We start from the raw sequence: 13,369 nt of genomic DNA, 5'->3' as shown, positions 1-13,369 counted from the left end.
ATAGTTTAGGATCCACCAGAGCAACCAAGTGCTGACGGAACAGGGTGCTATGTGATTGTGTTCTGCTGCATCCAAATGTAACTAAACATAACAGGGCTCCTGCTTTTTCCTTTCTCCTTCTGTACTACAAGTAGCAGACTGCTTCTCATCAGAATCACGTGGCCAAATTTCTTTTTTTTTCTAATTGGGTTTATTGAGATATACTTTGCATACAGTAACATTCATGCTTTTAAGTAATCTGATGAATTTTGACAAATATATGCAATTGTGTACCCGTTAGCCCAATTTTCCATCATTCTGAAAAGGTCATTTGTGTTCACTGTTTAAAATGCATTCTTAACAAAATCTCAACCCTCCTGATATTCTTTGTTTTTAATTCCACAATCAATTTGGCAGGATCATTATTGTTTTATACATTTAACATTTTAAGAAATGATCCTAAAGTAACATACATACTGCATGAAAAAGAATCAGTCTAATTTCTTTAATTATTGCAAATTATATAGAGAGGAAGTCATTTTAAAAATTTAAACTTCATACTAAAATAAATTATAGATAAAGCAAAGATTGAAACATAAATAATAAATCCATAAATGCACTAAAAGAAAAAAAAAACACCAGAGGAGAACATTTTCAATAACCTTGTAGTGATACAGAAAAGGCTTTACACGTGAAAACCCAGAAGCCATAAAGAATAACTTGGTTAAATCTGACTTGATAAATATTAGCATTTCTATATGGCAAAAAAACTTAACATGACATTTATATCCAACAAAAGGCTCATATCCAGAATATACAGAAAATGCCTACAAATTAATAAACTCCTACAAAACATAAAGATACAACCCAATAGAAAAATATGTGCAAGACTTGAGCAGGAACTTCACAAAACAGTATATCTAAATGAGCAATAATAACAACAAACATATTAAAGGATTTTCAACATCATTAGCTGTCAGGGAAATGCAAAGTAAAGCCACAATTAAATACTAGTACATACTCATCAGAAAAGGTAAAATTAATAAGACTGACAATACTGAGTATTGACAAAGAATGTGAAGCAACCAAAATCTCATATACAACTGAGAAGATCTTAAATTAATACAACTATTTGGAAGACAGTATGGCAGTATCTACCAAAGTAGAACAAACCCGTAACCCTTTGATCTAATAATTCTACTCTTAGGAATGTCATGATCAGAGATGTACAGATAAGCACAAGAATATTCATAGCAGCACAATTCATAATAGAGCACAACTGGAAACAACATAAATGTCCATCATCAGTAGAATGGATAAATAGAATACATTGAGTAGGCTTATTCAATGGAATACTAGAGTACAAACAACAAAAGTGAACAAACTACTGCTACATGCAACAACATAAATGAATCTCACAAACATAAGATTGAACAAAAGAAACAAACTAAAGGATGCATACTCCCTGTAGTCAAAACTCAGAAATAACCTTAAAAGTTAGGATAGTCATTATTTTTGGGGAGGAGAAAATATGTAGACATAGGAAGAAGAAACAAGGCTTCCAGAGTGCTGGAAATTTCTTGCACTGGGTAGTGTAAATATTGTAGTTGTACACTTTTTGGTAGGTATGTTATGCTATGCTTCAATAAAAATTTCTGGACACTGTAGAAAATGAGGCTGTATATCAGACTTTTATGTGTTTATCTTAAAAGATTTTTTTTCTCAGTGCTCTCATGTTCCAACCTGAGTAGGATCATTACACTTAAAACATTGTTAGACATGTTCGTCTGTAACCACAGCTTACCTAATTTACTCTGTTCTTTCTCCTTCCCTTGCAGTTCATCAGTGAGCCTTCGGATCTCTTCATGGGCCATCCCTAACCTCCTCGTTACTTGTTCCATATCTCTCTCTCTGCAGTTTTGTGATATTTTACTTTTTTCTGGGTCTTCATCATGGGACTGAAATAAAACCATTGTTAGTAGTACACCAAAAAGTAAATATACCCTTATGACATCGTGCTATTACCTATAAATGTTTGAAAGCCAATAAAGAAGAGTAGCAAACAGAATATTTATGTGCACTTCTTTTATTAGGTTGAACCATAGAAAACTGGTGATATTTGATTGTTTTTAACCTATAAACATGCAATTTCACAAGGTTCAAACCTAACATATCTAAGAGATTATGGTTATATAATAGAAATTTAATCATAAAAATTATCATCTGGCCAAAGAGAGTGAAAATACTCCTCATTTATATGGTGATTAAATACTTATGCCTTTACATAAGGTATTTCATTTAATTTCAAGGTATGTACACAATTAAGGCTCAAATCATGTTTAGAGCTCCTTTCCTATAATTATTTTCCAAGCATTTTAAAAACTAAGTAAGAAATTCAACCTCAATGATATTTTGCTTTTGATCCCCAAGACATGTATTTATTTTATATGAATATAATCATTACAAAAATTTTTCTAAAAAATAAGAAAATAACCAATACCATCTACATAACAAAACTATTTTTAGCTTACTGGTATCTTTCCTTGCAGTATTTTTTACTTATGTACATTTTTTACATAGTCATAATACCAATCTATATACACGTTTCTGTCTGGCTTTTTCATTTAACATTATATGAGGAACATTTTTCTATATTGCTGTACAGATTTTGTAATGATTATTTTTAAAGGCTATACAATGTTCCAGTGGGTGCAGATAATTTATATAATCATTTCAACATTCTGGCAGTTTCCAATTTTTGCTATTGAAAATAATACTATGATGGATATACAGTTTCATCCATATATATATATATTTTGTTGTTGTTGTTGTTGTTTTTGCCATACACGGGCCTCTCACTGTTGTGGCCTCTCCCGTTGCGGAGCACAGGCTCCGGACGCGCAGGCTCAGCGGCCATGGCTCACGGGCCCAACCTCTCTGCAGCATGTGGGATCTTCCCAGACCGGGGCACGAACCTGTGTCCCCTGTATCAGCAGGCGGACTCTCAACCACTGCGCCACCAGGGAAGCCCTCATCCATATATATTTATCTTGGGTTACTTCCCATTGTTAAATTCTCTGTATATGCTTTATTCAGTGGATGTAGCTCTTAATAACATTTCCCCAGATCAAAAAATAATTTCCACAAACAGAATTAATTATATGTAAAATAATGTGCCATACAGTCTAAAGGACTCCGCCCCAAAAGAAGCTCCAAACGTGTTTGGGAAGAAGTGTGTACTGTCCCAAGGTGGTTTTTCAAAGGACGTAACACACATCGATTGTTTGAGTTTTGATACATTCAATAAAAATCAGCTATTGTGTTAAATGGGTGATTGACTTTTTTCTTCTTCCCAAATTTTTGTGATGTGTTTATAATACTCTTATGCACAACTGATATGTTTTGGCATGGATTTGTACATTTTAATATATTCAAACAAAATACTTCCAAGGTAAAAGCTAACTTGTAACTAGCTACTGTTATTAAGTAAAAGATTATAATTTTTTCTTACCTCACTCAGACTTTTTTTAGACTGATGCACAAGTTCTTGATGTTTCTGATGTTCCCTTTGCAGAGGATGGTGAGTTTGTTCAAATTTCTCCTAAGTTAATATTAAGAGGTGAATGAAAATTACATCAATCAGCTTCATGAATAAAAATGTCATTTAAATTTAAAAAAACAATCATGTAAAAAAAGAGGGAGCACAGTCCAATCTATTTTATGAGATGAGACCATGCATTCTCAATGAGACAATATTGCCCCCAAGGGAGTGCAAACTGATTTTTAGGGGGAGAAAAATCTTACCGTTTCAAGTACAAAGTGCAGATGCCTACAGTACAAAAATAGAATTACTTTATATCAGTGCCATTAAAATTTCATGGGAGAGTGATAGAAAAAATTATCTAAGAAGTGCCATTATTGGGTTTCTCTGGTGGCGTAGTGGTTAAGAATCCGCCTGCCAATTCAGGGGACACAGGTTCGAGCCCTGGTCTGGGAAGATCCCACATGCTGTGGAGCAACTAAGCCCGTGCACCACAACTACTGAGCCTGCTCTCTAGAGCCCACAAGCCACAACTACTGAGTCTGTGCGCCTAGAGCCCGTGCTTCGCAACAAGAGAAGCCACTGCAATGAGAAGCCTGTGCACTGCAACGAAGAGTAGCCCCCGCTCACCACAACTAGAGAAAAGCCCAAGCACAGCAACGAAGACCCAACACAGCCAAAAATAAAATAAATTAAACAAACAAACAAAACAAAAGAAACTTTAAAAAGTGTCATTATGGAGGCAATAATGAAAAAAAGGTGGGCTAACACTGGCTAGCCAGACCTTGATATTAAAGCCTGACAACGATAATACAAAAAGAAAAATCACAGGGCAACCTCACTCATAAACATAGATGCAAAAACATAAATGAAATTTTATCAAACTAATCTATAATACTTAGAAAGGATAACAAATCATGAACAAGTTGGATTTATCCCAGGAACTCAAGATAGGTTTAACATTAGAAAAATTAATCAATGAAATTCTCACATTAACAGATGAAATTTCTAAATTACTTTATTATCTCAATGGGTATAGAAAAAACATTTTATAAACTCAACATTAATTCCTAATAAAAGCTCTTAACAAACTAGGAATAAAAGAGAACTTTCTTAACCTGACAAAGGGTATCATTAAAAAAAAAACCCTTAATCAAACATCATACCACTGAATACTTTTTCTCTAATATCATTAACTAGACAAGTATGTCTCCTATTCAAGAAAATACTAGAGATCCTAGCCAGTATAGTAAGGTAAATAAAAGAATTAAAAGGAATCAAATTGGAAAGGAAGAAACAAAAGTATCATTATTCCCAGATAGGACTGTACAGGTAGAAAAAATTTTAAATCTTCAAATAAATTATTAAGATAAATGAGAAATTTTAGCAACATTGGTAGGTATAGTCAATATATAAAAATAATTATACTTTTAATACTAGCAATCATTAGAAAATTAAATTCTTAATAAATATAGCATTTACTATTAATAGCACCCAAAAATATGAAGTACCTAGCAATAAATATTTTAAAAAGTGCAAGGGCCTCCCTGGTGGCGCAGTGGTTGAGAGTCCGCCTGCCGATGCAGGGGATACGGGTTCGTGCCCCGGTCTGGGAGGATCCCATATGCCGCGGAGCAGCTGGGCCCGTGAGCCATGGCCGCTGGGCCTGCGCATCCGGAGCCTGTGCTCCGCAACGGGAGAGGCCACAACAGTGAGAGGCCCGCATACCGCAAAAAGAAAAAAAAAAAAAAAAAAAAAAAAAGTGCAAGATTTTGTAGGGAAAATTATAAAACTTTATTTATATACATTAAAAAATAAATGGAGAGATAGTCCATGATCACAAATGATATCAATAATTTAAGATAGTCAATTCCTCTTAAATTGATTTATAGATTCAATAAAAGCAAAAATGAAAATCCCAGAAAGCAAGGATTTCTTAAACAAGACAGAAAAACACTAGCCATAAGACAAATGATTGATAAATTGAACTACATTAAATTTAAGAACTTCTATTCATTAAAAGACATTATTAAGAATATTAAAAAGACAAACCACAAAGTGGGAAAAAAGTATTTGTGATACACATAATCAATAAAAGACTTGAAACCAGAACATAGGGAATTCCTATAAATCAGTAAGAAAAAGACAACTCAGTTTTTAAGTGGACAAAAGACCTGAATAAACACTAATAAAATGGGAAATCCAAATGACAGATAATCATATTAAGTTCACTAGTAATCAGGGAAATGCTAATTAAAACCAACATGAGATATCATTATGCACGCAGTAGTTTAGCAAAAATTTAAAAGTCTGACAACATCAAGTGTTGATGAGGAACAAAAGCACTCTCATACACTATTTACTGGTGCCAGTATAAACTGGTACCACTACTTAAGGAGACAGTTTGACATTATCTGGTAAAGCTGAAGATCTACATACTCTATAACTCCCTAAATCTACTCCTAGGTATATACCCTACACAAGTGCATGCACATATATAAGAATATTCATAGCAGCATAACTGACAGATTATATTACATTCATAATAGATATAAATTGGAAACAACCCAAAACAACTTAGAATGGATAGTCTCATGCCATATATTCACACAATGGAATGATACATAGTAATGACAAGCTAATTAAAAATAAATAATACAAACATAATGTTTTACAAAAAAGCAATTCCCAAAGTTGATTCCTTGTATGTAATGTTCAAAAACAGACAAAACTAAACTACTATATATGTTACTTAGGGATGCACACCTTTGTGGGGAGGAAGGGGGTTGTGATCAGAAAAGGAAGCTTCTAGGAATTTGGCAATGTTGTATTCCTCACAGGACCAGTGGTTACATGGGTGTTTGTTCCATAACTATCTGTCAAACTGTATTTTTTAAGTTTTATCATTTTTCTGCATATATGCTGCTATATTCCATAATAAAATGTGTTTTTTTAAATCTTTGGTTATTCTTGGCATTAAATGTCATCCCTTTGTCCTCTGCCCCATGCAACAATAAAGAAATTAAATAAATTTTGATACATCCATTCAAAAGAATATATGTTGTCAAACAGACTAAGGCAAATCTATATACACTAATACAGAAAGTGAAAACAATATGCACAATGGAACATAATTTGTATTTTAAGAGGATGAAAATTTTCTGGAAAGATAAATAAAAAATTGTCAGCAGTGGTAGTTTAGGAGTATGGAACTGAGGATTTGGGGTGAGAAAACTCATTTTTCATTCAATTTTATACTGCTTGAATCTGTTTCTACTATGTGCCTGTATTAAGTCAGAAAACCCCAAAAAACAAATGTTAGGTAAAATTAATTAGTGTATAGATGAGGTCTTGCAAAATTCTTCAACTTCCGTGTCACTTTACGTGGCCTCACTTTGGTTGGAATGACTCTCTTGCCTACTTTATGCACAGGTTGATTCAGTATTGGCCTATTAAAATATACCTACGGGGACTTCCCTGGTGGCACAGTGGCTAAGAATATGCCTGCCAATGCAGGGGACACAGGTTCGAGGCCTGGTCCAGGGAGATCCCACATGCTGCAGAGCAATGAAGCCCATGTGCCACAACTACTGAAGCCCATGCCCCTAGAGCCTGTGTTCCTTAACAAGAGAAGCCACCGCAATGAGAAGCCCGCACACCACAATGAAGAGTAGCCCCCACTCGCCACAACTAGAGAAAGCCCACATGCAGCGATGAAGACCCAACTCAGCCAAAAATAATAAATAAATAAATTAATTAAAAAATATATATATATACACACACACACACCTAGGGAGGCAATGAAATTTTAACAGGTTATATTTCATAATAAGATCTTTGAAAAATCTTTTTAAAAAATCTTTTTAAAGGTATAACTGATATATAATAACTGCACATATTTACAGTGTACATATTTTTTTACATGTATCCATCCATGAAACCAATACCACAATAAAGATAATGAAAATATTCATCACCCTTAAAAGTTTCCTACATTTCTTTATAATTCATTCCTCCCCTAACACTGTCCCCAGGCAACAACTGATCTGTTTCTGTTACTATATATTAGTTTGCATTTTCTACTATTTTACACAAATGGAATCATAGACTATGTACTCTTTTTGGTCTGGCTTATTTCACTTAGATTATTATTTTGAAATTTATCTGTTTTGTATATTTATTCTTTTTTATTACCAAGTAATATTCCATTTTATGGATCTATACATTTACCTTTTGATGAACATTTGAGTTGATTCTAGTTTAGGGCTACTACAATTAAAGTTGCTGTAACATGTATGTCTTTATGTGGGCACATTCCTTCATTTCTCTTGGGTATATTCCTAGGAGTGGAATGGCAGGGTTATGTGATAAGTATATGTTTGACTTTTTAAGTCAATGCTAAACTAGTTTCCAAAAGTGGCTGTATCATTTTATATTCCCATCAGTAGGATAAGGGAATTCCAGTTGCTCCACATTGTCACCAACACTCGATATGGTTAGTCTTAAATTTTAGCCATTCATTGATACATTAATAGTTACCTCATAATAAATTACTTCATTGTAATTTCTGTGTTTTCCTAATAATAAATGAAGTTAAGCATCTTTTCATGTGTTTATTTACCATTTGTATATGTTCTTCAGTGCAGTCACTTTTTAAGTCTTTTGACCAGTTTTTAGTTGGGTTAAATGTGTTATTATTATTGAGTTTTAAGATTTATTTATATATTTAGATACAAAGCTTTTGTTGGATATATTTTTTTAAAAATTATCTCCCTGTCTGTGGCTTGCTCTTTTATTTTTGTCTTTTGAAGAGCAAATGTTCTGAACTTTTATGAAGTCCAATTTTTTTCTTTTCCTGTCTTATAAAAATCTTGCCAAACCCAAGGTCACTAAGATTTTCTTCTGTAAATTTTATCTCCTACATGATCTATGAACTATTTTGAGTTAATTTTTGTATATGATATAGGATAAATGTATTGTAAGGCCTAAAATTTCATGTTACCTTGACACCCTTGTAACTCACAGTGCACCAAAAGCCTAAGCATGAATTCCCCTGCTTTTGCCAGATATGCCCCTATCCAACGGGAAAGATTCTCAACACAGCTAGTGCCCTTATCAGTCAGAACAGCTATATTTTATCCAGTCCTCAGCCTAATGGCTGCCATTTAACTGTCAACCCATGGAATTTTTTAAACAAGCCAGTCATATCCTCCCATGAGAACTAGGGGGCACCTCATCCTATTGGTAATACAAAGTCTGTCTCCCATGGCCCCTATGGGTTCACTCCATTCACAGAGTACAACCCCTGTGGCCCTGCATGACAGGCAGTGTCCTCCCTGGCCTGTGAGTCTATCTGACTAATAAACTATCAATCACATCTCTGTTCAATGTTGGGTGTCATGTATTTGGCTATCTCATAGTATTTAGGGTAGGGACTCCCTCCTTTACCAGTGGGGAAGGGAACCTCAATAGAGTTGAGGGTTTTGTTTTTCTTTTTTGTTTTTTTGCATATGTCTATCCAATTGTGCCAGCATTGTTTGTTGAAAAGTGTATCTTTTCCCCATTAAATTACCTTGGCACCTGTGTTGAAAATCAATTTACCATGTAGGTGTGGGTCTATTTCTAGACTCCTTATTCTGTTCCATTGATCTATATATCTGCCTTTATACCAATACTGCACTTTCTTGATTACTGCAGTTTTGTGGTAAGTCTTGAAAGCAGGAAGTGTGTATCTTTCAACTAGTTCTTCTTTTTCAAAGTTGTTTTGGCTATTCTAGTTCCTTTGCATTTCCTTATCAATTTTTGAATTGGCTTGTCAATTTCTACAAAAAAGTGACTCTACTGATTACTTTATGCTCAGGTAAATTACAACATTAGCTTAAACAAAATATAACTGGGAATATGACAGATATTTTATGAATTACATTTTATAATAACAAAAACCCTTTGTAGTATCTGTTTTAATTCTTTCTCTCCATTAGTGGTAAAACTATGACTTAGTAGTGACTGGGTAGATAGCCTTAGGGTCATCCCAGACTTCACCTCCACAGTGTCCAATTTGTTTTATAGATTCCATCTCCTTCATAACTCCTTCTTCCCTTCTGTATTACACTCTGAGCCTTGTTTTTGGTTCTCATTCTTTAATTAATTATTAGTTAACATCCCCTGAAATCCCGGCTTCCAATCTGGTCCCTATCCAATCCACCCCTCTACTGTGACCAGAGTGATTTTTCTAAAACACAAATCAGGTCATGTTACTCTCCTCTTAAAATCATTTAGTGACTCTCCAGAACAGTTAGTCATTTGTACATTCAAAATATTTTTATGCCTCCCGTGTGCTCCAGGAACACTGCTGGGTGCTGATTCCAAACCCTCTAGCTTAGCATATGAGTCTCACCATGAAGTGGTTTCTGAAAATATCTCCAGGCACATTTCTAAGCATTGACTCACATGAACCAGTATGTATTATACTTTGTTTCCTCTGCCAGAAATGCCTTTCCCACCTTCTTCATCCAGCTAGCACTTACTCAGCTTTCAAAATGGTACTCAACATTACCTCTGCTGGAAGCCTTTTCTACCCATCCTGACTCAGCCCCTCCCCTGAGTTTTCACTTTATCACAGAGCTTTCCACACTGAATTATAACCACTGGTTTATTTCTTTCCTTCATTAGCTTGTAAGTTCCTTGCAAGTCCAAATTATTTCTAATTTGACCTTGTTCCTACATCCACTAGCACAAAGCCTGGCACATGGTAAGTTCTCAATAAATAATAACAATAATGCTAATTAACATGTGAGGTACTATTCTAGAGCTTTACGCATATTATTTCATTTTCATGGTCACCTTGTGGAGTAGTTCAGTTGCTCCCAGATTTTATAGATGAGGAAATTGAGGCTCACAAAAGTTAAGCAACTTGTTCAAGGACATACTGCTAACAAGTGGTAGAGGAGGTCCATTTAAACCCAAAGCCTATATTCTTAAGTGCTATCAAAACTGGCTTCCTGATAGTTTAATGTATGAATGGGTAAATGAACAAATGCATTTTTCAACTAGCCTGTCTCTTACTCAATTACCCAGTTAATTTTGAATACCTGGGGAAATTCTTTCTGTAGGTTACTGCTCAGACATCTTTGTGATTCTGGTTTGGGATCCCCTCGTTCCAGTTTCCTCAAGAATGTACTTCTTTCCATGAGTGCAATCTGTTCACTAGGGCTGCTCAGAGCTATTTCAGACAAGCCTTCTTGATACAAGATTTCGACCTCCTTTATTTGCACTTCTGTTAGGAAGAAACACCAGAAACAAAATTGTTAAAAGAAATGCAGGCAAATAACTAAAAAGTAGTGGGAAAAGGTTCTCAAAAGCAGTAGATTTTCTTACTATTTGCAGAAGTTTAAAATTTGTTCTTGCATAACTTTAAAGTGTATTGTTGTTTTAGTGAGTGCTTACTATGTGGCAGGTATTGTACTAAGCATTTGAGATAAATCTATCTTATTTAATCTTTACAACAACCCAGTGAGGTAGGAACCATGATTTTTCCTTTTTAAGAAATGAGGGCTCAGGCACCAAAAACCAAGAAACTTGTCCACAGTCACTCAACTAATCCTGCCAAAAGTCTCGATGATTTCAACATTCAGGTAGATGATTATCCCAGTCCCCTGGGTTTCAGTTCCTTTACCAGCTAACTTCCAGAGATCTAGTCCTCCACCCCACTCAGCCACCTACTCCACAGTAATTCCCTAGACCTGGTCATTAGCCTCTATCGTTTCTGTAACTCCTCCCTAGCTTCAATTTCAAACATCTTATCCTCCAATCACCCCTTCTTATGTACTAGCAGCTCAATTTCAATAAGTTTTGACCATACTGGAAACTATCATCCATTGACTTTAAACACTTTTCAGTGTTCCTTATCCCATTCCTGTTCTCACTTACCCAGCTGAGATTCTATAGTCCATCATTACAATCACTCCCTTGAAAACATTCACAACTCTCTTGACCCTCTTTCCTTCCATTATACTTGGTGACAAAACTCCAACCTGTTTAAATCCAGCTCTTCGCCAGCACACTCCAGAAGCTGGATGTGGCTACAGAAAACTGCACAGGTAAGTGCTGACTGGTTTCATTTCAATCTCACGACTACTAACCTCAAGTGAGCCCTTACTGCTGCCCAGCAATCCTCCTACATCCCCCTGCTTGTTTCATCCCTCTCCCTCATCATATCTCTAATACCTCTTTCCCCATCCTCACTCTCACCTGAATACCCTACTTGTTTTTTTTTTTTTTTTTCGGTACGCGGGCCTCTCACTGTTGTGGCCTCTCCCATTGCAGAGCACAGGCTCTGGACGCGCAGGCTCAGTGGCCATGGCTCAGGGGCCCAGCCGCTCCATGGCATGTGGGATCTTCCCAGACCGGGGCACGAACCCGTGTCCCCTGCATCGGCAGACGGACTCTCAACCAGTGCGCCACCAGGGAAGCCCGAATACCCTACTTCTTATTTCACCGAGAAAAGAGAAGCACTCTGAAGAGAGTTTCCACAAGCTCCCCTACCAAATCTGCCAGCTCCCCCATACTCTTCCCTCTTGTGAGATGTAACAAACTACCCTTGGCTCCTAAGGCCAGCACCACCCCCGCCCCCCTCCCCCCTTTGTACACTGGATCCCATTCCCTCTCCTCTCAAAGATAAAACTGCAGCTGACTCATCTCTATTGCCTCATGGAGCTTTCTTCCCAACTAATCATTTTAGAGACATGGTATAACATCTCCCATTAAAAACAACAGTGATGAAAACTACAAAAGTTTTCCTTCAAACTCATAACACCCTCCAGCTCCTCCACCATGTCTTCATTCCTCTTTGCAGCACAACTTCAAGAAAGGATCAAAAAAAAAAAAAGAAAAGAAAGGATCAACCACAGCTATGTCCCCTCCCCTTCTCCTACCATTCTTTCCTGAATTCACTCCAATGGCTTTCATATCCACCATTCCACAGAAACAGCTCTCCTCGAAGTCACAATGACCCCCATGTGACCAAATCCAATGGTCAATTACCTGTCCTCACTCCACATAGCCTATCAATGGTATTTGACCCAACTGTTCCCTTCCTTTTCTTAAAACATTTTCATCATTTCTCTTATGGGACACCACACTCTGCTAGGTTTCCTGCTACCTTTCATGCCACTCCTTCTCAGACTCCTTTGCTGATTTCTTACCTTTCCAACCTCTAAACACTGGAATGACCTAGGGCCCAGCTCTGAATCTTCTTCTTTTTACTCCCTAGGTTACCTCCTACAGTCCTAAGGCTTCAAGTATTTGGTATATGCTGATGACTCCCAAATTTACATCTCTAGTTCACAATGCGTTCCAAACATATACAAAATTGCCTACTTGACCTTTCCACTTGGATGTCTAATATTCACATCCAATGTAGATGTCCAAAAGCAAACTCTTTACTGTCTTCCCCAAATAGGACCTCCCATGGTATCCCCCATCTGAGTAGTTAGGAACTCCAATATTTCAACTGCTCAGGCCAAAAAGCTTTGGGTCACCAGTGATTTCTCTCCTTTTCTCCCACCCAATATGAAATCCATTACCAAATCATGTTAGCTCCACCTTCAAAAGACATCCTTTAATTATAGAAGCATTTCTGATGTGATTGAGGTATGTGTTCCTAAAACAAACAAGTAAACTTGTATTTCGCAAAACTGCTCTCTAAAAATAATGGAGCTTATGGAAAAAAGGTTGGCATAGGGCACTCAAAACCTTTGTCATTGTGTAGCTAGAGTGCTATAAAAAACACTGACAATCCTAATATTATACTGGTAGATTTAAACAGATGTGTCAAATTCCTAAAAAAAT

General features: G+C 36.2%; 1 protein-coding gene across 1 annotated transcript in view; it reads right to left on the bottom strand.

Moving 5' to 3' along the window:
• Positions 1-10,735, bottom strand: part of CCDC30 (coiled-coil domain containing 30) — a 129,640-nt gene extending 118,905 nt beyond the window's left edge. Inside the window, exons 1-3 of the mRNA XM_082614037.1 lie at positions 10,612-10,735; positions 3,491-3,580; positions 1,784-1,937 (exon numbers count right to left, since the gene is read on the bottom strand). Coding sequence (XP_082470163.1) covers positions 1,784-1,937; positions 3,491-3,580; positions 10,612-10,710 — 343 coding nt within the window. The 5' untranslated portion in view covers positions 10,711-10,735. The remainder of the gene's footprint in view (positions 1-1,783; positions 1,938-3,490; positions 3,581-10,611) is intronic.
• Between the last annotated feature and the right edge of the window lie 2,634 nt (positions 10,736-13,369).

The sequence above is a fragment of the Mesoplodon mirus genome (assembly GCF_964341445.2).
Source record: "Mesoplodon mirus genome assembly, chromosome: 3".
NCBI classification, from domain to species: domain Eukaryota; kingdom Metazoa; phylum Chordata; class Mammalia; order Artiodactyla; family Ziphiidae; genus Mesoplodon; species Mesoplodon mirus.
The sequence above is the reverse complement of the archived record's forward strand: the minus strand, read 5'-3'. Positions and strand labels throughout refer to the sequence as shown.